Source organism: Arvicanthis niloticus, chromosome 16 (genome assembly GCF_011762505.2).
Source record: "Arvicanthis niloticus isolate mArvNil1 chromosome 16, mArvNil1.pat.X, whole genome shotgun sequence".
Classification (NCBI taxonomy): Eukaryota; Metazoa; Chordata; class Mammalia; order Rodentia; family Muridae; genus Arvicanthis; species Arvicanthis niloticus.
The window spans coordinates 36,383,359-36,410,623 of record NC_047673.1 but is presented as its reverse complement, the minus strand read 5'-3'; the positions used below and the strand labels follow the sequence as shown (position 1 = coordinate 36,410,623).

At 43.1% G+C, this 27,265-nt stretch overlaps 2 protein-coding genes across 5 annotated transcripts in view; one reads left to right on the top strand and one right to left on the bottom strand.

Moving 5' to 3' along the window:
* The first annotated feature begins 1,887 nt into the window (after positions 1-1,887).
* Slc25a4 (solute carrier family 25 member 4) lies at positions 1,888-5,786 on the top strand. The gene is made up of 4 exons (XM_034520750.2): positions 1,888-2,119; positions 3,441-3,927; positions 4,438-4,578; positions 5,352-5,786. The coding sequence occupies exons 1-4, from the start codon at positions 2,009-2,011 to the stop codon at positions 5,507-5,509; spliced, it is 897 nt and encodes a 298-aa protein (XP_034376641.1). The 5' UTR covers positions 1,888-2,008; the 3' UTR covers positions 5,510-5,786.
* An 11,275-nt stretch (positions 5,787-17,061) lies between these two features.
* Positions 17,062-27,265, bottom strand: part of Cfap97 (cilia and flagella associated protein 97) — a 42,048-nt gene continuing 31,844 nt past the window's right edge. For all 4 annotated transcript variants that reach the window (XM_076914096.1, XM_034520955.2, XM_034520956.1 and 1 more), the window contains 2 exons: positions 20,987-21,137; positions 17,062-20,019 (listed from right to left, as the gene is read on the bottom strand). In XM_076914096.1, coding sequence (XP_076770211.1) covers positions 19,892-20,019; positions 20,987-21,137 — 279 coding nt within the window. In that variant the 3' untranslated portion in view covers positions 17,062-19,891. The remainder of the gene's footprint in view (positions 20,020-20,986; positions 21,138-27,265) is intronic.

Below are 27,265 nucleotides of genomic sequence, written 5' to 3'. Positions count from 1 at the left end.
AGAATATACTGTATGGGAAAAAACCCATATTTTCAATAAAAGAAAAAAGTTGCAAATTTGCTTTTACCCTTAATAAATGGAAACATCATATGCATATCAAAAACAAAAAGGTAAGTAGGCAACCTCTAACATAGAAGTGAAAGGAAATGGCTTCATTTCAATATTAATAGAGCCAAATGGAGTAGATACATAATTATAATTATGACTAATATATGGATTATATTGTCTATGCAATATGGTGTGTGAAACTGTGACAGACACACTGAACTTCAAGGTCCTTGGAGGTGGCTCAAGGTGCTACTTGTGTTTCCTTTAGAGGCCACTATTCCTGGTACACAGTGATTGCCCAGCTAGTGTCTGTTGAAGGAGCACAGAGATGTCTTTTGTGTTTGTCTGTGCTTCTGTCTTCTTTGACCTCTAGCAACATTGTAACAAGTCCTGGCCTTGTTTTTCCCTAACTCTAACCTGCCCAACTGCAAATAAATGCATTACCTATGCGCTCCTGGCAGCCAGCCAGTGACCTCTGCTCTACTAAGTCTTTAGGCTCCGAGAGACACATGGCTGCAGCTCAGTCAACACCTAACACGAAGTGTGCATGGATCAGCAAACATTTAAAAAGATGAACTGCCTTGTCAGATAACCAAACGAAGGTTGGTAAATGTGGGGAAAGAACAGAATAAGGAGCTTGAAGTTAAAAAACAAAACAAAACAAAACAAAACAAAAAACTAATAGCACCCATTCTTGTGGAAAGGGCAGCAGTATGGAAAATATGCAGTTCTATTAGAACTGGCTTAAAAGAGGTAAGGGAAACTAAATCTCACATCTATATATTTAAAAAATTAGTTTCAATCACTTTTCCAGGATTAGATAGCGCCTAGGCTCCACCACCTCAAGCTGCCTACTATAGAGGCAGACACAGCCAAGAATTTGACCTTCCCGAAAGACTGAGGACTCTGATCCTTAAGAAGCCGCCAGCCAACTGGAACCATCCTGCACAGAATGTGGCTGAGATTTCATTAAGAGCAGGACGTTCATTCAAGCCCTTTAGAGGTCTGTCTACAAGAGAATCCCAGGAGCTGAGAGACAGATGAGGGGCTAATAAAGGAGAGTCTTTTCCTTAGGAGTCCTCCAGGCTGGGTGTCGGTGTGACAGGCTGAGTTAACAGAAAAGCCACTCATCCATATTCACTGCCAAAACGAGAATCCACCTAGCGTCCCTGCATTCTGCTTTTTTTTCCGCCCTCCCTGATGGCGCAGAGTGCCGGATGCTTACATATTTCCTAACAGATTGAATGGTTCAAGGATTGAATGGAGAGAAGTCAGAGACAGGAGCTTGCCCGCTACTATGAGGCAATAGTGGCATAAAAAAAAAGATGTTAGTGTGTATTTGGGAGGAGTATGGTTTCTTTGCAGAAACGCAGAGCTCTGCAGAGGCCCGAATCCAGGCAGTGAGCTCTAGTTGGAAACGCCCTGACAACGGGAAGGGGTGGAAGCCTAAAACCTTCTTGGCCAAAAGCACAGTGGTGCAGGATCGAGGTCAAAGAGAGCTTCCCTTGAAGCATCGGGGCCCCTTCTCTGTCCCCAGGTCGTCCCCAGGCTAAATCCTCGCGAGCTATAAATACAACGGCCCACAGGCAGCAGAGACACGGTGTTCCCTCGGCTCGCTGGGACAGATAACATGAATTTGCCCTTTAAACGTCCCAAGCTGCAGGCACAGCCCCCAACCCACCCCTAGCTCCCGGAAGCGTCTTCGCCCCCAATGCCCTCTGCAAAGGAGGGGGATGGAGAGGGGCTGTCCGCGGACCAGCCCAGCCAATGCGCGCCGCGCGCTCGCCGGGGTCCCTCCTTCTCTCGCGAGACGCGGAGCCGGGGATATAAGGAGGGCTGCGGTCAGGCGGGCGGTCCCTTCGCGTCGTGCAGGGACGGAGACAGGGTGGCGGTGCCTGGCCGGGCGTAGGCAAGAGCAAAAGAGCGGCTCCTTGCAGGCTGTGCGCGCCCGGCTTTCAGCATGGGGGATCAGGCTTTGAGCTTCGTTAAGGACTTCCTGGCAGGTGGCATCGCCGCCGCTGTCTCCAAGACCGCGGTCGCCCCGATCGAGAGGGTCAAACTGCTGCTGCAGGTAAGGACGGCTGGGGTGGGGGTGTCGAGTGGGGCGCGGCAGGGCGCGGGGATGCGGGCAAGGCGCGCGCGGCAGGGCGCAGGGATGCGGGCGGGGCGCGGGGATGCTGCGGCGCGCGCGCGCGCGGCGCTGCGGAAAATCTGTGCTAGGCCTCAAGCCCGGGGCCTACGCGAAGGAGAAGGTGCCCTCTACGCAGATACAGGTCCAGCGTCAGTGGCAGATTCCTGGTGTCGGGTGGCGCCCGCGTTGGGGTGTCTATATATGGAAACCCACCCCGAAGCTGCTCTACCTCGAGCCAGATCCTTTGCCTGGTACAGCAAGCGACATTCCATCCAAGGCCTCTTAGGCGGGCCTCACCCTTTGGTCACATCCTTTGCACCTTATCTGCATCCATGGTTTACAATAGAAGCATCAGATTAATCATTGACGGGGGGGGGGGGGGGATCGCTCCGTGTCGCTGCACTGCGCGATAACTTGACATTGATTTCATTCATCTTTCTATAACCTCTGCAAGATCCGAATCATCCTTGGCCCGTATTCACGCATGGAGACACTGAGGCAGAAATTCAGAAGTAATATTCAGGATAAATTCAGGCCGCCTTAGCCATCTTGTCCCCATATAATTTTCTTCACGGTCATTGAAGGGCCTGTCATCATCATCATCTGATCCATCCCAAAAGCAAACGCTATTCAATGGGGAAGAGCCTTTTGGGCATTTAAACATCAACACAAAAATGCTCCAGCAGTTTGGCCACAGCAGTAGTAACTCAATCAATTATCTGAATTACCTGCTTGAAAATTTTCAGACACCTAAGGTTAAGACCACCTTGTCTCAAGGGACATTAGAGTAAAGCCCGGGGATTGTCATCTGCTCTCCATGTTAAGAGCCCTTGAGGGAGGGATCTTTATTTGCATTTCCCATAAGCCTGCAGGGAATTTCCCTCAAATTCCCTTATAATGACTGAAAATTGGATTGCTTTTTAGCTTAGCCAAGTAACTAACATTTATTGGTATTTTCTTGATAACTGATTTCCTAATACATTAAAAAAAAAAAAAAAAAAAAAACCATTGGAATTCTCTTTTGTCTCTTGAAAGGGAAAGATGGGGGAGATTCCTGGGCATGTAGTGCATATTTGTGACCCCAGCATTTGGGAGGCTAACACAGGAGGATTTTTGAGTTCTAGGCTAGCCTGGGCTATATAGGATGACCATATCAAAATAAAGACAAGAAAATGAAACTTGAGGAAATACAAACCCTTTTTCCCCCTGTTTTCCCTTCTCCCTGCCTGTCCTCTGTCACCCCCCCCCCCCCCCAAACTAGGTCCAGCATGCCAGCAAACAGATCAGTGCAGAGAAACAATACAAAGGCATCATTGATTGTGTCGTGAGAATCCCCAAGGAGCAGGGCTTTCTCTCCTTCTGGAGGGGTAACCTGGCCAATGTGATCCGGTACTTCCCCACCCAAGCTCTGAACTTCGCCTTCAAGGACAAGTACAAGCAGATCTTCCTGGGAGGTGTGGATCGTCATAAGCAGTTCTGGCGCTACTTCGCTGGTAACCTGGCCTCCGGCGGGGCAGCTGGGGCCACCTCCCTCTGCTTCGTCTACCCGCTGGACTTTGCTAGGACCAGGCTGGCTGCCGACGTGGGCAAGGGATCTTCCCAGCGTGAGTTCAGTGGGCTGGGCGACTGTCTCACCAAGATCTTCAAGTCTGATGGCCTGAAGGGTCTCTACCAGGGTTTCAGTGTTTCTGTCCAGGGCATCATCATCTACAGAGCTGCCTACTTCGGAGTCTATGACACTGCCAAGGGTGAGAGACGGGCTTTGGGATGGAAGGTGGGGGGAGGGAGGGGGCATGGAGAGAGGATTCTGTGTGATCTATGGTTCCACAATGACCTTTGTATCTGTTAGTTGCCTTTCCTACCTTTGAGCTAACCTGAGTTCTGAGGAGGCGATGTGATGTGGTTTGTACAAATCAGTAAGCAAAGGAGCCTCTGTGTCCCATACTGGTAAATACTATGGCTTTGAGCTACTCAGAGGATGCAAAGCCTCCCTCTAACCCAACACAGTTGTTAGTAACTCAGTTGAACTCAAAGCGAGCTCAATAGAGCTGTAGCTTCCTTGGATTAAGGGAAGGCAGCAGCCAGCTTTGGTTGGTTGCCTGGTTGCATGTAAGGGATCTTTGGGAGGAGCTAGTTCTTACGGAAGGGTAGGATATGGAGTTGGGACAGTAGCCTTGCTTGTCTTCCCGCCACCTGCTTTTTACCATGCTGCTGAGAGAAGCACCTGACAGCCATTTGCTTCTTGGCTCTGCTCACAGGGATGCTGCCAGACCCCAAGAATGTGCATATTATTGTGAGCTGGATGATTGCCCAGAGTGTGACAGCGGTGGCGGGGCTGGTGTCCTACCCATTTGACACTGTTCGTCGTAGGATGATGATGCAGTCTGGCAGAAAAGGGGGTAAGCATGAACTCCCCTAGTGGGAATCAGAGGTTTTACTCCTAGAGAACAAACACTCAGAAGTGCTAAGAGACCTTGTTTTTTTGTTGTTGTTGTTGTTGTTGTTTTGTTTTTTTTCTAAGTTGAAAGGCAAAATTTCTCTGTAAGAACTTCAGAAACTGAGATTATAATTTCTCCTTTAGCTTTTCCTCAAGAGAATTTTTTTCCTTTTTATTAAAGAAATTGTAAGAATGTAACAAATGGAAGTTTTTAGAGTTGGCCCTAGGCATTGACAGCCTGGGTGCGTAAGCAAGGGCAAAGAGGTAATTAGCTGTACACTTAAAACCCCTGCTTCCTTTTAGAGTTATTGGAAGTGTAAATGAGACAAGGTGTTTTAGCTAAATGGGAAACTGCCTGACCCATCCTGCTTTGGTAGTTGTAGCTTCGTAGGTAAAAGCATGAAACTGCCATTCTTAATGTTTAAAAAAACCACACACACCAAATGTGAGGGGATTTTGTACAACCCAACAGTCATACCGTTTATTGTTTCCTTCTTAATCTTGGGCAGTGCAACCTGAGCCCAGGGCTCGTCTGCTCATCCAGAGAAAGTTATCCAGAGAGTGTGACAGACACTCCTTACCCTGCCTTCCAGCTTTAGCTTGACAGTCTGTAAACTGGTTGATTGCTCCAGTTTGTACATAACTGGTCTTGAGTTTGCGAATTAAGGGTGCTAGAAGACAGCTTTAACAGTTGCTCAGGAGGAAAGGAACCCTTACCCACATCTGTCTCCACAGCTGATATTATGTACACGGGGACGCTTGACTGCTGGAGGAAGATCGCAAAAGATGAAGGAGCCAAGGCTTTCTTCAAAGGTGCTTGGTCCAATGTATTGAGAGGCATGGGTGGTGCTTTTGTATTGGTATTGTATGATGAGATCAAAAAATATGTGTAATCCTCAAGTTCACAAGTTCACAGATCCATTGTGTGGTTTAACAGACTATTCTTAAGGAAATAAAAAAAGACAGATCTTGGATAAAACCAGACCATAAGGAATACCTCAGAAAAATGCTTCATTGAGTATTCATTAAACCACAGAAGTATTTTGTATTTATTTTACATTTAGATTCCCACAGAAAACAGAAGATAGCGTATCATACTTGTTAATTAATTAACTGAAATGATGCTGAAAAAGGAACTCAATGTGACTCATTAATAAAGATTACTCAATACACTTTATCTCTCTGAACTTATTAACTACTAACAGTGAAAAGCATCAGTGCATGTTTTTAAGCAGGACACATTTGTCAGCGACTCCAGTGTGCATGCCCTATACTGAACCCGTTTTTCAAATATAAGCAGGTCACATACTGTCTGACCACACGTGCTGAATGCTCAGGTGTGGTAACACGAACAGAGCTCCCACAGTCCCCTGACGGACTTCCATACAGTCTTTTGGGATGATGAACTTTGCTGAGCTTTCATTCACAGGGGTAAAAATGTTGCATGCTTAGAAAGTCCTCTGGGTTGTTTGTTTGTTTGTTTGTTTGTTTTTGTTCCTGCACAGAATTCTGATTCCTAGAAATTTTCAAGTGGACAGTGTTCACTGAAGAACACTTGTCTCAGTTTGGGCTGGAAACAAAGTGTGCCAAACACTAGCTCGTTCATAAGCCAACAAATGCATTCCTCATTGTTCTAAAACCTCAGCATCTATGAAGATCAGTTCCGGTGAGAGCCATCTGACTTCCAAATGGGTGGGAAGAGAGGAGAGCTCCCTGGAGTCCCTCTAGAAGGATATTAATCACCATGACAGGCTTCATGCTCAGATCTAATTTCTTCCCGAAGGACCTGTCTCCTAATACTACCATCTTGAGGGTTAGGGGTGGTTTTCCAGGGATTGGTGTGTGTGGGGGGAGTGGCGGGGAGGTGGAGGGAGATTCACATCCAACATTGAGTTTACCATGTCAGTTATCAAGCTGGTTAGTATTTAGTGCCTAGGAGGCACTGAAAGTGACCCTGCCCTACTTAAGTGGGGGAGAAGTTGAAATAGTATTGTTACTTAGTTTGATACAGTAAATCTAGACTTGGAATAAACAAAAGTAGTTGTGGGGGGGAGGGCTGGGGAGGGGAATGTTCGGAGGACCTTGAAAGAAAGTAACTATCTAGGTATACAAAGTAGCTACTTGTACTTCCTTTCCATGTCAGCTTAAGAACTAGGAGAAAAGCCTATTTGGACTTGACTCTAAGATTTGTGAGCAAGAGAAAGAGGAATTTCAAGGGTGGGACAGATAGGGAAATGGCTGAGGGCTAAAAGCTCTTACTGCTTTTGCTGGGGGTGCAGGTTTAGTTGCCAGCACCCACATGGAAGCTGTCTGTAACCCCAGTTCCACGGATCTCAGATGCTCTTCTGATCTCCTTTGGCCCTAGGCACACAATGGTGCACAAACACGCTTGCAGGCAAAACACTCAAATAAAATATAGTGTTTTATTATTTCAAGTGGAAAACAAGAGCTTCTGGACAGGGAAAAGAGCAGATACTGGGCAAAATTTGGAAAGGAGGCAATAGTCGGCTTTCTGTATTTCCTGATAGAGGAGAGCTTGGGGTTGTGATAACCAGACCTTTCCAATTAACTCCTTCCTGTGGGTAAAACACTGGCTGCCTTGTTTTTGCCAGAGCAACCAAGGGATGTGTGTGCGCGTGTGTTTTCCATTTCCAGAGTTACATCTAATCTCAGGCTAGGCCTCTAAATTGATGGAAAAGATTGGAAGATCTGTCAATCCAGTCTCCCAGGGACAAGGAGCAAATAATGCTGACAGAGCCAGCCCTTCCAGATGCATTCTTTCCAGTCTAGCATATTAAATGATGCATACACAGACTAATAGGAAAAATACTTTTGTATTGGATACCTAAGACAGTATTTCCAAACCTAAGGCATTAGTCCCACAGGCCATGAAATGTAGTTGGGAGCTGACTGCAGTGAACTAAGGGGAGGTCATTAGAGGCCAACCGAGAGCCAAATTGTTTTGTAGCCTGCCCTCCCTGGCATTCAGTGGGGAGTTGAGTGAGGAGCTGGCCAGGCGCGAGACACACACACAAACACACACACACACACACACACACACACACACACACAGACTGCACATGACCCAGTTACAGGCATTCTCCTGCCTGCTGTAGTTAAACCCAGTGCCCTTTGCTTCAAGAGTCCTGCTGAGCTGCTGCTTCTATAGCGATTTCACTCAACAGGAATTCCTAGAATGAGGCCAGTGACTGGAATGTTGGGACCAGACAGGAAGGGGAAGGTGGACAGGAAGAAATTCCCTTTGGTCCTAGTACTGTACCATCAAGGTACAAAACTCTCAAACCTCAAAGTCTGGGGAAGGAGGTCACATTAAGGTGAAAACCTAGAATTCCCTGCCAGACTAAGACCCCATCTCTGGGAGTCTTTCCCCCAAGCCATAACTATAGACATTATCTTTTTATCCACCTTTGATTTTCAGTGTATGAGGAAAATTATGGAATTGTAATTCTAGAGGGAGGTGCTTGCTGCCATACCTAAAGACCAGAGTTTAACCCCCTGGGACTCACAAGGCAGTAAAACATTGACTCTTCCGAGTTGTCCTTGGATTTCAATATATGTGCACTGTGTCACATGCAGGTCATCCCTTCCCCCCACCCCACCCCCATAGTACATTAATTGAAAAAAAAAAATTAAGTCTGAGAGATGCCATCTACAACATCAAGAGTTTTCATTATGGATTCAAAACAACCTGGCGCAGAAAAGATGGCTCAGTGGTTAAGAGTACAGCCTGCGCACCCTACCCTACTCAAGTTTGAAGCAATTTACAACTGCCTGTAATTCCAGCTATAGGGGACCCAACACTAGACCTCCCCCCGCCCCGGTCCCCTTGCATGCATGTAGTGCATATACTCACCTACACTCAAGCATACATAAGTAGAAACAAAAGACATGCTACCATCAATCAGAAGCAAAACTGAAATAATGTGTCATCAAAGAGACGTTATTTAAAAAACTGACACCAAATGCAGCAGGTCAAAAATAAGGCAAAGGCTTTGACATCTGGACTTGATGGTTTTTGTCAACTTGACCTAAGCTAAAGTCATCAGAAAGGAGGAAGCCTCAAGAAAATGCCACCTTAAGATCCTGCTGTAGACAATATCTTGTAGGTCAGTGGTTCTCAACCTGCCTAATTCTGCAAGCCTTTCAACGCAGTTCATGCTGTGGTGACCTCTAACCATAAAATTTTATCACTACTTTATAACTAATTTTGCTACTGTTATAAATTGTAAATATCTGATACGTAATCCTGGTGGGGGCATGACCCACATGTTGAGAACCACTGCTGTGGGCTTTTTTGTTTTGTTTTTCTTAGTGATAGGTGGGGGGAGGGCCTAGTCCATTATGGGTGGGGCCATCCCTGAGCTGGTGGTCCTGGGTTCTAAAAGAAACCAGGCTAAACAAGCCACACGGAGCAATTGAGTATGCAGTGCTAATTCTCTGCATCAGCTCCTGCCTCTAGGTTCCTGCCCTGCTGTAGTTCCTGTCCCGATTTCCATTCATGATGAACTGTGATGTGGAAGCGTAAGCTGAATAAACCCTTCCCTCCCCAAGTTGCTTTGGTCATGGTGTTTTCCTCACAGTAATAATAACCTTGACTAAGAAGGCATTTGATATGAACTTATTAATGAACTGTATTCAGTCTGGCATAAGGAGGTAAGCAAGGTGTGGTAGTTTGAATGAAAATGGCCTCCATAGACACATGTATTCGGATGGTTGGTCCCTAGTTGTGGAAGGGCAACATAAACCCCATTTGTCTCCATCTTAAGGAACCCATTTGTCACTATTTTAAGGGTCAGGCCTGATTTCAAAAAGGCCATAAGACACCAGAGTTAGGAATAGACCATAGTCTCAGAAACTAAATCATAAGACACCAGCTGTGAGAACAGACCCTAACACCTAGAACAAGATCATAAAACCCCCTCCCAAAGAACAGCCTAGAGATAACCGCAAAAATGGAGAAAAAAATTATATCTCAAAATGGGCCATTTACACTTGGACAAACCTATTTTATCATAGCAGTGAACCTGAGACTGAGTATCCGCAGAACTGATGCACATAAGAATGTAGACTACTGACCACCTGTGACTCCCTAACACCCACCAGAAAACTTTTAGATTACCTAATCCTTCTAGGGTTTTCTCTCAGTTCTCTATAAAAAGGCCTGTGTGCGTTTGTCTGGGGTCACCATTTTAGAGAATGGTTGACTCCCATATGCTGGTTGTTTCTGCAGAATAAATGCTCTTTGGTTTTACATACTGAGTCTGGGGTCTTCCTTTAGCAATTTCAGACCCTTACATTTGGTGCATGGGCCTGGAAATGCTGGGGTCCCCTTGACTCAGTAATAGTAGAGGGTTTTTTGGAGGACAGTTGACTATCTGCCGATCAGTGAGTTGGGGGCACACCTCTGTGTTGTGTCTTTGTCTTGTTCCAAGTAGTCTTCTGTCTTATTCAGTGTGGGGTGATTTCTTCTGTCTGCACAACCTAGAGGCCAAATGGAGGTAGTGCAGGAGGATGCAGGTCCCTCCTGGCTGGGGGATGGGAGGGGGGGGCGGAGATTGGGGAGGGTTGGAGGACGCTCCCCAGCCCCCTAGTTGACAGAGAACTCCATCCCGACCCAGGTCTTGTGGAAGCTAACAGGTCCTTAGGCCATCATCTCTGGACTCCTTTCAGTTGGAGTCAGAGAACACCAGTCCAACAAGGCTTTGTTAGAGACTGGCAGGGTGCTCCTGATTGGCAGAGCCCAGTTTTGGGAATAGGCCACCATCGGCTTCCTTTTGATTTCTTTCCTGGACCCCTGTAGGCTTGTTTTCTTGTTTCTGTCTTTGTGTTTTATTTGCTCTTTTTTATTTTCTTGAGAACTACCATGGGGCAGACCATGAGCCCCACCCCACTGGACCTTGTCCAGTTGCACTACACTTCAAGGACTTAAAGGCCTGGTGGGGAATTTGGGCTTAACTGTATGGTCAGGAGACTTTTTTTTTTTTTTTTTTAACACAGGAATAACACTTTCCACCTTCATACTATCTACTTGGTTAACAGTATCATGTATGGAAATCCTGGGCTCCCTGACCAGGTTCCATATATCACTGTCTGACAACATCTGATGGAGAGCCCCCCTCTCCCAAGGCCTTTCCTACCACCCACCCCATTGATCTTACAGGTCAAGGAGATGGAGCCACCAAAAAATTGTAAGCCAGTAGTCCTCACCCTATCCTGATGCATGGCTATCCCTTGAAGATGACAGATGCTGATCCAGGACCTGGGGAAGTGAGAGGGAACATAGCTAGCCCTCCCTCCACAGGAGACCACACAACAGGGCAGACAGATTCCACCACAATTACACTGCCCTTGCAGGCGACTGGTTCCCCACACATCCCCCTTTCCACTAATGATCTATACAACTAGAAGATGCAAAATCCCAAGTGTTTCGAGAAACCCTCTGCCCTCATACACATAATTAGACTTCATAATGGCTATTCATTAGACCACTTGAGATGATTGACAACAGCTCTTACAGGTGGCAGCCTGGAAACTGGTTCTGGGTGGTTCTGGGTGCAAATGGCCAGCCTACCACTGTACAAGCCAACATTGACACGGCTTTCTCCTTGGTCAGTCCTGACTGAGATCTCTATAATCGATGGATGAAGAGAAGCTAAAAGTCTGTCACCAGATTCTTATGAGAGGTCTCTGAAAGGCTGCTGGGGGAGGAGGCACAAATTTGTCTAAAATAAGACAAGTTATACAAAGGTAAGGAGGAGAGTCTAAGGACATTTCTTGAGAGGTTACTAGAAGCCTGCCCTACTTATATACCTTAGACCTAGAGACCTTGACGTTCGATGAAAACTCTGAAGGCTAAAAAGATTTAAAGATAAAACACATGCCAAGCTCCTGACTAGAGCCTGTTTAACAACAGGGAGACTCCAGAGGATAGATAGACTCGGGGACTCCCCAAGCTATTACTAGCAGCACTGAAGACCTGTAGCCTACCTAAACAATTAGACCTTGTCACAAGAATGGCCAGCTTGCCTGAGTATGTGGCAGCCGATGCTTTCCTGGTCAAGGACACAGATACAATCACCATGGGACAAGAACCCATTATAACCACCCCTCATGCCATCGAGGGAGTTCCCAAAACCCCCCAGTCCACTGGATATCTCATGCACAGTTGGTACACTATAAATCCCTGCTCCTAAACCCACCCCACATTAAATACCACCCCCTCCTCTGCCTTAAACTTGACCACTCTGCTCCCAACCTGAACCTGGACATTATGACTAACTCCTCGGTGGTGCTGAGTCACGTCCAGAGCCTGAAGCCAGACCTGACAGACATCCCCTGGCTAGATGCGGAAATGATCTATCTACTTCACGGATGAGAACGGTGTCACTGAAGGCAAAACCAGGAATAAGGGTGACCCGGTGACAGCTCCTGACTCTAGTATGGGCCTCAGCCCTACCTCCTGGGACTTCTGTTCAAAAAGCTAATTTGCTTTGCCTTAGGCCCTAAAACTGACAAAGGACAAAATTGCGCCAATATGCCTGTACATACAGAAAGGGGACTGCTTGTGACAGAAAAAGATTATCAAAAATAAAGACAGATTTTTGGGCCTATTAGAGACGCTATGGCTACCCTTCAAAGTAGTCATAGTCTACTGCCCAACAATAAATGCTCAAGTTAAACTCACACAAAAACAATCTCTATGGTCCAGTTGATGATTCTTAAACAATATCAGACCATAGAGACATCTCAAGGATTTGAGATGGGCCTTTCTCAAGGAGGGAATGAAAGGACAATATAAACCCTATCTCCATTTAAGGACCCCATTTGTCTCTGTTTTAAGGACCAGGCCTGATTTCAAAAAAGGCCATAAGACACCAGCTTCAGAAATAGACCATAAGTCCCAGAAACTAAGTCATAAACACCAGCTGTGAGAAGAGACCATAAAATCCAGAACAAGATCATAAAACCCCCTCCCAAAGAACAGCCTGGGGATAACCACAAAAATGGAGAAATATCTCAAAATGAGCCATCTACACTGGACAGACCAATTTCATCATATGGTTAAACATTCATGCCATAAGAATGTAGACCACTGACCATCTGTGAGTCCCTAACACCTACCAGTAAAAATTTAGGTTACCTAATCCTTCTAGAGAGTTCCTATGATTCCCTATAAAAAGGCCTGTGTGCCTTTGTCTGGGGTTGCCACTTTAGAGAATGGTTGACCCCCATATACTGGTTGTTTCTACAGAATAAATGCTCTTTGTTTTTACATACTATCTGTTTTAGCGTTTTATTGCTGTGAACAGACATCATGACCAAGGCAACTCTTATAAGGACATTTAATTGGGGCTGGCTTACAGGTTCAGAAGTTCCAGTCCATTATCAAGGTGGGAACATGGCAGCATCGGTGCAGGAGGAGGAGCTGAGAGTTCTACATCTTCATCTGAAGGATGCTTGCAGAATACTGGCTTCCAGGCAGCTAGGATGAGGGTTTTAAAGCCTACGCCCACAGTGACACACCTACTCCAACAAGGCCACACCTAATAGTGCCACTCCCTAGGGCAAGCATATAAAAACCATCTCACTATCTGAGTCTGGGTTCTTCTTTCATCGATTTTTTTGGACCCTTATAGTTGGTGAAACTGTTTTGGAAAGGAAAAGGAGAAGTGGCCTTGTTGGAGGAGGTATGTCACTCAGCTTGGTTTTGGAGGTTTCAAAAGCCAATGCCAGGCCCAGTACCACTCTCTCTGCCTCAAACTTGTGGATAAGACGTAAGCTCTTAGCACTCCAGTGCCATGCCTGCCTGCCGCCATGCTTCCTGTCATGATCATCACGGATCAACTCTCTGAAACTTTAAGGAAACACCAAATTAAATTGCTTTTATAATTTGCCTTGGTCATGGTGTCTCCTCATAGCAATGACTCAAACAGTGACTAGGACACCAGGTATTCTAGTTTCCTTTCTCTCACTGATAGGACACTTCAAACCAAAGCGGCTATGGGCAGAAAGGGTTTATAAGCCTTAACACTGAGGAAAGTTGAGGTAGGAACACGAGGCAAGAAATTGAACGCAGCCTTGTTTGCTGCCACACACACCATTACCTCCGTCTAGGGAACTCACGGCTGTGGCTGGCCCATGCTTGGCTTTCTTACATAGCCCAGGTACCACCTGCCCTGGGAAAGATCCCACCCACAGTAGGCTGAATCCTCCTACATCAACTGACACAATAATCTTCCACAGCCATGCCTGCAGGCTAGTGTGGTCTAAACAATTCCTCCCTTTGGATCCTTTTCTCTGATGGCTTTTGGCTGTGTCAACTTGACAGTTAAAAGTCTGTCCAGAACAATACAAATCTTAGGAAAGCCATGGGAAGAAAGGGGGTAGGGGATACTTTACCCCACACCCTTGCCTAGCACCGTTACTGGACAAAGCAGTACGTGGACACGTGGCACAAAGACAAACCACACCTAGCTCCTGCAGAAGACGGTGGAGGACATTGGTTTCCCATCACAGAGGCGGTGCCTGACATAAACAAGTTGGAAAGAGTTGACTTGGGCTTTCCTAGGTATCAGTCCCCCAGGGTGGAGATGATATGGTGAAGCCAAATAATTGGAAGCAGGAAAGAGTATTGGAAGGGGCTGGGAAAGACAAGGCTGCTAGGCCATGTCTCGGGGATACCACACCAGGCCCAACTGCTACCTTTCACCAGCTCCCAATGCTGCCATCTTAAGACTCTATCAAGAAACTGATATCCATTCAGAGCCCTTACGATCTGTCTCCAGAAACACCAGCATAGATAGAAAAATGTGCACTTTTCTAATCAGGATGTTTCTCAAGCCAACCAAGTTTTAAGGTTATTCCAAGAGAAGACAATCGAGATCTGGTGTGACAACTTACAGAATACAGTAAGTCCCCAAGTAGGGGGTTAGTGAGAACAAAAACCAAGTGACTTACAGCTGAGGATACATGTCAGGCAGTACAGATAGACAACCCAGGGGTGCTTACTCACTTTGGGGCTTCAGGAAAGGCAATGCACCAGGCAAGACAACTGGAAGAGCATCAGACAGAAGGAACAGTGTGTAGAGATCAAACCAGCCTCAGCAGACTAAGAAAACACAAGAGGGCAGCTAGCACATCCGATACATGTTGGGAACCCTGCTATTGTCTATCATGGCTGGACAGCTGGCACAAAATGGACCCCCTTCTTCAGTATGCTTTCCTCTTCTCTGACCTTATCTGGGGAGCCCAAGATGAGGCTGGGGAGCCTCAGGTGACATTCCTCAGGTAGAGGAATGTCACCTAGTCCTAGGAGAAATCACAGGTTCAACTTCCTTTCTCCTGATAAAAACCTGCAAAAGCAAGCACCTGGAATGCCTCTCCATGCAAATGAGGCATTCCCAGTACCTTAAGCCCCAGCCAATGTATGTTCACCTGAAAAAAAAAAAAAAAAAAAAAAACCAACCCTTGCCACCCTCCAAGATTTATAGATATATAGACCTTGTTACCTGCTCTCCCCACCCCTGAATAAAATGTGCATGCACAAGCTGTCTCACCGAATATCATTCAAGAGGGTTTTTTTTTTTTTTTTTTTTTTTTTTTTTTTTTTTTTTTTCCGGAGTACCTTCTAACAGAGCTGTACCACTGAAATCCTTGGAGAAGGCTTCCTCCCTGCTAGCATAGGTCCTGCTGACCAACCCATTCTGGGCTCCTTCATCCTTTTCCATCCAGGTGTGTAGTGGCACTTGAACACCCCAAGAACAAGCAGAACATGTGGAACCCTGGGTTCAGGCAACATTCCCCATCTCAAGTGAGAAAAAGCTAGCTTATATTCAAAGACAGACTGGTAAAAGCAGAGAGGGGCACAAGTGTGGACAGGGCTACTAAACTGTAGCCACTGTTATTCTGATTTTATTTGATTACTGATACTGTGGCTCAGCCCTGAATACAATCAAGTACGAAGTCTGGCCCATCACATTACTTTTTGGGAGGTGCTTCTGGGGCTCTCATAATGCGCAGGCCTTTGTTAGCAAGTAATGGCAAAGGCTGGAGGCATAAATGACTCAGCTTGACATAAGGCTAGGGGCCATGAGGTTCTGTGTGTCTAGAAGTAGTTATGCAAGACAGTTGCCGGAGCCAGCAAGATGGCTTGATGGTAAGAAGCAATGCCATGCATGTGGGACAACCCTGAGTTTTGTCCCCAGAACCCACATCAAGGTAGAGGAGAGAACTGACTCTGACTCCACAAATTATCCTCTAACTACTATACATATGCCACAGGGCACAAGAGCAAGCAAAAGAAATAGTTTAAAAAAAAAAAAAGACATGTGAATCACTGTGCTTTCTGAACAATTTCTATTTCATACAATAATATCAAATTTTCTCTCTTTTTTCTGGACAAATGTTTAAGTAGTAATTAGGAGTTGTGTTGGTTTAATAAGGTGGCAATTTGTAGGTTCTCCTCCAACAGTCTTGACTTCACTAGCACTGAGTAGTTAGCTAGGTTTCCAGTACGAGGCATTGTTTCCCGCTTGTTAAGTGGTCCAGTTAGAGAGTTGGTGGTTACTGCTAAAGCAGACATGCCACTACTGCACCCTTATGTCATGCTGATCATTGTTGTGGCTCCTAGGCTTCATAGTTGGGTAAGACTGTTGGTTGGGCACTTTCTTTGGAAGCTTGAATGATACCTTCTGGTACCATGAAAGCCAGTCCTCAGGGAGCAGGCATCCAGGTTAGCTCCAGCTCAGGAGCTTCTGGGCCTGGTGTTTAATCAATGGTTGATCATGTTCAACAACTGGTCTGAAGTGCATTGTGGTTTCAGCAATAGGCACTTACCTTTCACCTCTAGGGGACAACTTGAAAACCATCTCTGGATTTGAAAATCAAAATTACCTGACATAATACAAACCCATTTGTGCTATGCATCCTTCATGTGTGCAGAGGAATTGTTTATACACCTGTGAGAGCCACAGGTTCTTCAAGTGGCTTCAGATTGTGTGTTTGAGATATGACTCATCATCATACAGCATGGGCTAGCCTGGGACTCATGGTATAGTTGAGGATGACTTTCAACTTCTTGACCTTCCTGCCTACTGGGCTGATGGGCTGGGAAGGTCAACTGCTACCTTCAGCCAACGGCACCATCAAACCCTCTCTAAAAGATAGAACAACCCAGCATTAACCACACTGGTTCAAGCTCTAAAGCAATGTCCATTGTGCTGCAGTACCATAACACTCTTACAAGATGAATCAAAGCATGTGGTTCAAAGAAAGCTGACCAGGAGTGTCATTTTAAATAAATTTTTCCCAAAGAAATATCACATTTTCAAAAATACAACTAACTGCTAATTTCATTCTAACAGTTTTGTAGAGTACATAAAAATTTTTATTCTACTTCTAAAACTATGAATAAAACAGAATCAACTTTTGGTTCTCTTTAAATCTTTTATTTCTTCAGTAGGCCAAGCTAGTTCTTCATGCCTAAAATACGACAAACTAGAACATTTTTTAAATAGATGGTTTAAAAGTTTCTTGCTAATCTTTATTCATGAAAATAAGCAACTCAGCAGTTATCAGAGAGCTCATTCGCTGTGATGGTGTACAGACATTTACACACTAAGACTTTGGCATTAATGACGATACAGGTTTTGCGTTGCTAACCAGGGCAAAGTTGCATCTTCAGCTTTACTGTAATCTTAATACTTTGGAGTTGCTGCATTGTATCTGCAGATGAGAAGCAGACCTATTACAATCACCTTTCAAAGCTGTACATCCCGTTTCTGATACTTGGGCTGAGCACAACTGCATGTGGTTACAGGTGAACCACAGAGTTGACTGGAATAGCTGTGAGAGCGGTTGGGTGGAGACTGAAGGAGGAGGGGAGCAGGAGGTACTACTCCTTAACAGTTTTAATAGTTTGAAATCTTTCACAAAAACTTACTAGAAAAGGAGATAACGTTTGACAGAGATGAAAACAGTCCTCAGATCTGTCTACAAGCCAGCAGAGCAGCACACTAGCTACAGATGTGGATCTTCCAAGTATGTGTGGTAAAGACCAGCCAGCCAACCACGCAACAGTGCTAACCCTACAGATTCGTGTTGGTGAGGCTGAAGAGACTGATGTACTCACGACTGCTCCACTGCAAATGCCTCCTAGATCCTTCCTTACAGTACCTTGACTTACATCTGTTCTGTTTGAAATTCCTACCCATCTCTACACAGTCATCATATATATGCACCTATGTTAAAACATGCTAAATGGTTTTTAAAAGATGGTGCCTTTTACTTGAAGTTGATTCTTTGTTATCAGTAATACTTAGATAAACTTCTTTCAAATAATAAAAACTAAAGCATAAATCAGCATTTAAAATCAAAGTCTAGCTTTAGCTATGAAACGTGGAGACCAAATAAAATATACTCATAGGCTAATGCCACTGTGAACATAAAAGGTTTTACATATACACATTTCTTGCTCCACAAAGATCTGCTTTAAACTGATTAATTCACTATTGGACAAATGCCAAAATGCTGCATTTTAAATTTAAGTTGTTGCGAAAACATAAAAGTGCAGTGTTAAAAACTAAGACAAAATAAATCCTTTGTACAGCTAAGGGGTATATAAAGCAGATATAAAATCTTGTTCACTAGACAAAGAAACAAATTGCTAAAGAATGTTACAGCCCTCCAAAAGCAGCAGAAAAACTCTCAGTCATGTTGTATTCCGATCCATTGTGTGTGTGTGTGTGTGTGTGTGTATGGTCTGAGTGTGTGCTGCATGTGCTAGCATTGTTTTGGCCTCACCATTCCCTACCTTCACTGCTCTATCTGAGACACGATCTATTAGAGTAAGATCAACAATGCATGCCCTGGTGTTTGTTTGCTAAGTGTAGTCGGCCTCCTGCTAATGAGGGTGAAGCAGGTGTGGCACACCCTACACTGCTGGAGCACTGACACTGTGGTAGGGAGAATTCATATTTTAAGAAAAATGTGTCATTGAATATGAAATGTATGTATATCTACTAAAGGCAAGATCAGCAGTGAAAAGTTTATGACTATGAAATAGCATACACTTTGTTCTATAAAATAACAGCCTCTAGGTTGACAGGAAAATATTCTAGTTTTCATAGTCAACGATTTCACACCTATGTGTCACTAGCAATTCCATGAGGATTAACAGACCTTCAAATGTAAGACTGAACGGTGTGTCTAGGATTCAGCCAAACCAAACCAAGGAAATTCACTAACATTAAGACAGTAGCTTTAACTAATGTGTGATTAGTTTCTTTCCTGTTTATATTTGGTTTCTCTAAAGCATTTCTTCCTTTCTCTAAGACTTCTATTAATACAATAGGTACCCAATGAGAGCACATACACTAACAGTATCATTTCAAACACTGCTCTAACATACAATAGGTCTGCTTCTGGTTCTTTAAGCTGGGAGTGTGGCTCACTGATCCGAACAAACACTTGCTTTTGTTTATGATGCAAATGATCTGGATACAAACCAGTCACAGGTTATAAGGCACGAGGCTGTTAAAGCCTACCTCTTGCCTCAGAATCCTTAAGAGTATTTTACCAGATGGCATAAAAAAAAATCTAAACAGAAGCTTCTAAAATGAAGCCCTGTCAGCGTGAACCAGTTTGGAATGGATACTGGGACTCTTAAGGAGAAGCATCTTTGGTGAATCAAGAATTGCACCAGTACAAGCTGCTCACCCTCCTCATGAAATCTACTTCAGTTTCTCCATGAAAACAAATTTCAAGGTTTTCTTCAAAAAGGAGTGTAACACTCACATAAGCAAGTGATGACTTGAGTTACAGACACTGTAAAGCAGACAGCAGCCCGAGCTGCTTACGTTACCAGGTAAGCTCCTTGTTTAATGCTGGCAATAACTGAAAATCATATAGATTAGGAACTATAGAGTGAGCATCTTGGTTTCAACATGGCTTGTCATCACTGCTGCTTTGTCAGCACAACAACTGAATTTCAATATTGAAGAAACATTCATGTGTAACACCTTCCTCTATTAAACAGACACAGAGCTCCTATAAATATGCCCCACATGAAACACTGATTTTACATCAAAGTGTCTTTTGATAACAATTTGCACTGAATAACAATAAATTATATTCATTGTTGTATAAATTGTTGAAAAAAAGTATTATAGATGTTTGCAAATAGTTATAGTAGTACAGAAAAATACATTGTTAAAATAGGACAAACAGATGAACAATGTATATCATAAAAAAAGGTTTTACAACCAAGCAGTACGAACATTCGGGGGTTTCGGTCTTAGCAAAAAGCCACTGGATGTGTCCAACACTGATCGATCAGTCTTACAACTGAGACCACTGGTTGCACTGGATGTCCTGGAAGCTCCTCCTGAACATAATACACAAAGATAAAAAGTGGTCAAATATTTGAATCAAGTACACAAGCCTTCATCTGATAAAGTTCATTTCCTAATTTTAAGTCCAGACTGGTTTTCCTTCCTCTTCCCAGATGGTTTAATACTCTAATGCAATGATTCTCCATAGACCTGTGCTTTAGAATTCCCTGTGGATCTTACGGCTACTCACATGGGTCGAGTGAAACACTTGGCATAACTATTTATGTTTACTTGACAAATATTTGGCTATGTTCAAGACATGGTACTAAATATCAGTTACCAGGACAAGACTGTATCTTAAGTCACTCTAAATACCATGTTTTAAAATGAGTGAGATGACCAGTCAATAACTAAGGCACATGAGCAAATTACAGCCCTACTAGAGCTTCCGATTTTCTTTAGTAATGGCTTACAGTTTTAAGAGAAAAATATAGTTTAGAATCCATCAGCTTCTGTGTCTGACTTTCTGTATGTTGTATACCCTGGCATCAAATTCCTACATCTCTAGGGTAGAGAAGTGGCTAAGTCTTTAACTGATTACATATTACGCGTTAAAAAGAATTACATCTTTAGTTTGTTAATTTTGTAAGGGTTACAAGGTATTAGCAAATGTTTACAATGGCCTAAAGAGAATGTTTCAGCCACATTCAAGTAGCCTAGCAATGTATTCCTTAAACACACATACTGAAAACTAAACACTCCTGCAGTATCTGAGGAAATACTGTTATTTTCCCTCATTTTATCCTTTGGTTTTTTTCTCTATGCTACCATTACATACATATATATACATGTACATGAAGTACAAAATTGAGTGAAATGCAAAAATGTGCCAGTGAGAAATGAAATGCATTCTAAATGTTAGCATTTTAAATCTCTACCATATGAACATATATTACACTTTTTATTTTTAGAAAAGATAAAGGAGACAAGCAAGTAAAAAATAGCTTTTGATATTCTTACTCAGTGGGCTATAATGGCCAAGCGTAGATCTCACTCGTCGAATGGACGGTGAAGGATTGAGGTAACTCATATTCCGATGGTAGTCCATCAGCTGTTCAGAGCGTTTCATGCCAACTGTTGGCTTCACAGCTTCAAGCCGTTTCAATAAAGCCTTCATACAAAATATCAAAGTTAATACTAGATAAATACCAATGATTTCTAAAAACTCAAAAGATTCTACAACCTGAAAACAGTGTAAGAATTTTTTCTTACCTTGGTTGAAGAAGAACCTACACCCACTCTGACTATATTCTAAATATTTTCCCATATATCCACAGATAAGTGTAATTTTCTCTCCTAACAAGGAAACTTCACTTTGCAGCAGAGGAGACCATTATATAAAACCATAAGCATTCAGAAGCAGCGCTGTGAAGTCCAGTCCTAACACAATGACTCAAGGCTCAGGGAGCACTGATGAAGACGGGTTGGAAAGACTAAAGCCAAAAGAGCAGAGGCTCTGCTGTGAGATTCCGTCTTCTATCAGTGTCAGAGCTATGCACATGCAACAACAATAAACATACCCATGTGGACAGGGAAACAAACGCCCTTGAGGCCTGACCCTACACGAAAGTGCAGGCAACTAAGGGCAGCTGAGCATGGGCAAAGCAGTCTTTTCCTGGGAAGAGCACAATCAGTTATCCAATACAAATGGTCAGCCCTGAAAACACACATACACATAACATTTTACAGGCTGAGCAGGTTATATTTAGGAATATGTATGTATTACACATAAATGTAACAATAACAAAATAAGAGGCCATTAATTTGAAAGAGGAAGGTTTTATGAATGGGTTTAAAGGGTGAAATGATAAGGAAAAATGATGTGATTATATTATACTCTTAAAAGATAATTAAAACTCAATAATACATTTTCAGAAAAACTCAAATGGTTTTCCCTAACACATACGTTAATCACACCGCTATGATTAAATGACTTCTACAGTTTGGATGTAAGTGTTTCCCTTAGAGGCTTGGTTGGTCCCAACCCTCTGTGGCACTCTTATTATTATTATTATTTTTTTTAATAGCAAGGAGCTCATGAGATCCAACCTCATGCTGCCTGGTTCCCATTTATTTATTTATTTATTTTGGTTTTTTTTTATTGGTTATTTTATTTACATTTCAGATTGACTCCCTTTCCCCATTCCCCCCCCAACCCAGGAACCCCCATCCCATCCCCCCTCCTCCTATTTCTATGAGGATGTGCCCCCACCCGCTCCCACCTCCCCACCCATGAATTCCCCCACATTGGGGCATCCAGCCTTCACTAGACTAAGGACTTCCTCTCCCACCTATGCCCGGCAAGGCCATCCTCCCCTACATATACAGCTGGAGCCATGGGTTCCTCCCTATGTGCTCCCAGGCTGGTGGTTTAGACCCTGGGAGCTCTGGTTGGTTGGTATTGTTGCTCTCCTCATGGGGCCACAACCCTTTCAGCTCCTTCAGTCTTCTCTCTAACTTCTCCATTGGGAACCCCTTGATCAGATAGATCAGTAGTTAGCTGTGAGCATCCGCCTCTGTATGTCAGGCTCTGGCAAACCTCTAAGGAGACAGCTATATCAGGCTCCTGTCAGCATGTCCTTCCTGACATTCACATTAGCGTCTATCTTTGGTGACTGCACATGGGATGGATACCCAGGTGGGACAGTTTCCAGACAACCTCTCCTTCAGTTTCTGTCCCACACTTTGTCTCCATATTTACTCCCATGAGTATTTTGTTATTCCTTCTAAGAAGGACGAAAGCACCCATACTTTGGTCTTTCTTCTTCATGAGTTTCATTGTGGTCTGTGAGTTGTATCTTGGATATTGCAAGCTTTTGGGCTAATATCCAATTATCAGTGAGTGCATACAATGTGTGTTCTTTTGTGATTGGGTTACCTCACTCAGGATGATATTTTCTAGTTCCATCTATTTGCCTAAGAATTTCTCAAATTCACTGTTTTTAATAGTTGAGTAATATTCCAATGTGTAAATAGAAATGAACTCACACACCTATGGTCACTTGACATTTGACAAAGGAGCTAAAACTGTCCAGTGGGAAAAAGGACAGCATTGTCTTTTTCTCTCTCTTTCTTTCTTTCTTTCTCTCTCTCTCTCTCTCTCTCTCTCTCTCTCTCTCTCTCTCTCTCTCTCTCTCTGTCTGTCTTTCTTTCTTTCTTTCTTTCTTTGTTTTTTTCAAGACAGGGTTTCTCTGTGTAGTCCTGGCTGTCCTGGAACTCACTCTGTAGACCAGGCTGGCCTCGAACTCAGAAATCCGCCTGCCTCTGCCTCCCAAGTGCTGGGATTAAAGGTATGAGCCACCACCGCCCGGCTAGGACAGCATTTTCAAAAAATGGTGCTGGTTCAACTGGAGGACAACATGTAGAAGAATGCAAATCGATCCATTCTTATCTCTTTGTACAAAGCTCAAGTCCAAGTGGATAAAGGACCTTCACATAAAACCAGATACACTGAAACTAATAGAAGAGAAGGTGGGCAAGACACTTGAATACCTAGGCACAGGGGGAAAGTTCCTAAACAGAACACCAAAGGCTTATGCTCTAAGATCAAGAATTGACAAATGGGACCTCATAAAATTGCAAAGCTTCTGTAAGGCAAAGGACACTGTCAATAGGACAAAACAGCAACCAATAGATTGGGAAAAGATCATTACCAATACAAATCCAATAGAGGGCTAATACCCAATATATACAAAGAACTCAAAAAATTACTCTAGACAACCAAATAACCCTATTAAATGGGGTACAGAGCTAAACAAAGAATTCTCAACTAAGGAAACTCATATGGCTGAGAGGCACCTAGAGAAATGTTCAGCATCCTTAGTCATCAGAGAAATGCAAATCAAAACAACCCTGAGATTCCACCTCACACCAATCAGAATGGCTAAGATCAAAAACTCAGGTAATAGTAGATGCTGGCGAGGATACGGAGAAAGAGGAACACTCCTCCATTGTTGGTGGGATTGCAAGCAGGTACAGCCACTCTGGAAATCAGTCTGGTGGTTCCTCAGAAAATTGGACATAGCATTACCTGAGGACCCATCTATACCATTCCTGGGCATATACCCAGAAGATGCTCCAACATATAATAAGGACATATGCTCTACTATGTTCATAGCAGCCGTATTTATAATAGCCAGAAGCCGAAAGAACTCAGATGTCCCTCAACAGAGGAATGGATACAAAAAATGTGGCACTCTTGAAAAGTAGCTGGGTTGTGATCTCCCAGGGGACTAACCCACTGACGGATTACAACTGAGAGGACTACTAGAAAGCAATGGAGACTGGCTCTTTATGAATAAACAGCTTGCTAGTACCATGCCTTAAAAGGATCTGTCTTGTCCCTAGCCTCTTCTGTCTCGCTCTGCCTCCTGACTGTCATGAGATAAGCAATTTCCCTCTACAGTGCCCTTCTACCAATAGGTTTCTGCCTTGCCATAGGTCCAAAAGCAATGGATCTAGTCATGAACTGAATCTTGGAGCCAAAACAAACCTTTCTACTCCTAAATTGTTATCTCAGACATTGACACAGCAGCCAAAAGGTAACTTGCATGCAGCTCCCAACAGATGTGACAGGTTAGTCTTTGAAAAGGACTGTACGTTGAAATATAATAAATTCTGTTTCCTCATATACATGATGTACAGAGGAGGTATATAATGCTAACAATCCAATGTTAAACCAGTGGAACCATCACCAACTTAAAGTTAGGACAAATTCCCCCTACATGCTCTAGAGAGCAGTAGCTAGCTGCAGTCACACCTCACACAGACCACAGAGGACAGGTGGTCTCAAGCCCCACTCTCAATTCTACTGCCCAGTGTTTTACATGCTTATGATTCCAGGTAAAATTTTCTACAGAAAACAATTGTTTCAGCTGCTAAAAAGCTAGAAAACCAGTTACTAGGGAATACAAAGCTTTTTTGAGGATATAGGAATCAACAGAGCAAAGCAGCACAATCACCAAGAAAGCATTTTCTCTAATACGATTAAGTCTAAGTATAAATACTCCTAATTCCAATTTTTTGTTTTGTTTTGTTTTTTCAAGACAGGGTTTCTCTGTGTAGCCCTGGCTGTCCTAGAACTCACTCTGTAGACCAGGCTGGCCTCAAACTCAGAAATCCACCTGCTTCTGCCTCCCAAGAGCTGGAATTAAAGACGTGCGCCACCACTGCCTGGCCTAATTTGATTTTTAAAAGATTTATAATATATGTATATGTGCATGCCTGGAGCATACACATATGCCATGTATTGAATAGTGTCCAACGTGGCCAGAAGATGGTATAAGATCAACTGACATGCTCTAGCAAACCAGACTTTCAGCTCCATTCATTCTTTCTTAACTCAAAGTTCAAAAACTTGTGATTTTCAGAGATCTTTGAGAAAGGAGCCCTGAGGACATCCAAATACTTCATGGGATTGATTCACACATCTGTCTGATTATTATCTTAAAAGATATATTTTTTTCTGGTGCAAACTTATTTTTATATAACGATACGCAGTAAAATTCACATTTAAAAAACTAGCCCCAAGAGTTCAAAAGACAAATTTTCTTTATCGTAGAAACTCAAGCTTGGAGACAAACAAGGTGCAAAACACATGAAATATCCAGACCTAGGAGAGTTCAGTAGCTGCCAGCCAGGGAGACACACAGGTCCTCTGCTTTCCTTTTAAAAGTTGGAATAGCAGCCACTGCTGAGTGAAGTCTTAACAGCTACAAAGAGTCCTTGTTGAGCTCAGAGTTCTACCTGACTGTAGTGTCTATCTGTACTTTTTCTAAAGAAACATACTATCTTTCTTTGTAGACAGAGGAGCTGCATAATGTAGGTGCCAAATTTTTCTAAAATGATGGTCTCCCCTACCTGTAATTGCACAAAAATCCTAGGTATCATATTTTCAATACATTTTACTGGGCAAAGATATTATTTGTTGATTTCTCTGATTATCTGAACAAGTACTTACTAAACTATATGCAATAGAAACCTTGACATTTTCAATTAATCTGATAAAATTATATATGTATGTGCATTTTTTTCCTGGTAGGGGGACAATATTGGTCATACACACACACACACACACACACACACACACACACACACACACACACACACAGAGAGAGCTCAGTCTGGGCCCTAAGGCAGTGGCAAGTGTTGTTAACCCCTAAGTTTGGCAAGCACAAAGAACCTAAAGCCAAGACAGCTGGGGAATTCATGTACCCCAACGACTGGTAATAACGAATGGAATAATAAAATTCCTGATTTTATGAATTCATCTAGTTGGGTACATAACTTTCCTCTTTAAATTTTAAGAAAACTGTAGTGCTTATTTGTCAGAGGTAAAACACTAAAATAACATGATGAATATTAAAATTTAAAATGATTTTCTAATAAGGAAAACCCCATAAAATCACAACTCAATCTGTACCCTGATGGGTATGCCAAGTATACAGAAACTTAGGGAAAGAGAGATAAAGGATTCAATGCAACTGTCCAACTACTTGGAACTTTAGAATGCTAGCTTGTAACACATTACAGAACAAGTGTAACAGAGTGACAAAAGATGTAAGCATGCAAAAACTTGGAAGGGTACTGGAGTGGGCAGCAGTGGGAGACAGTCACTAGGGAGTAAAATTAATTTAGGTAGCAGGGATATGCTTTAGTGTTCTGTATCATAGTAGAAAGACTATCATTTATAAAAATTACTGAGTATGGACTACTAGAGATCTGGCTCAGTGGGTAACGGTTAGGCTCCCAACTAAAAATATTAAAAAAAAATTTATCGAGTATTTTTTAAAGAACTAGAAAAGTTTGAAAGTCTAGAGTACAAAGAAATGTCTTTAAGGGATGGAAGTACTGCGTATGCTCATTTAATCATTACATACTGAATATATGAATACATGCTAACAATTACATAGACTAGGTTTATATTATAGTATAGGCACTGTTCCTTAGTCAATTATTTGGTAGACATGTTAGGGCCAGAATAAAAGTGAGATAAAATATAGTACCCATAACATTGCTTAAAATCTAATGAAGTAAGGATTTTGCAATAACATTGCTTTGTATAATTTTCTAATTGTTTGACATAAACAGTATATCATCTTCAGATTAGGTTATAAATTATACAACAACTAGCAGTTTTTTAGATTTTTCTACTGTTTTATAAAAAATGAAAGACATTGTTTGCACATTACAGAGTGATGTGAAATTAGTCTTCTGAGAAAGGCTTTATGAAATAAAGGC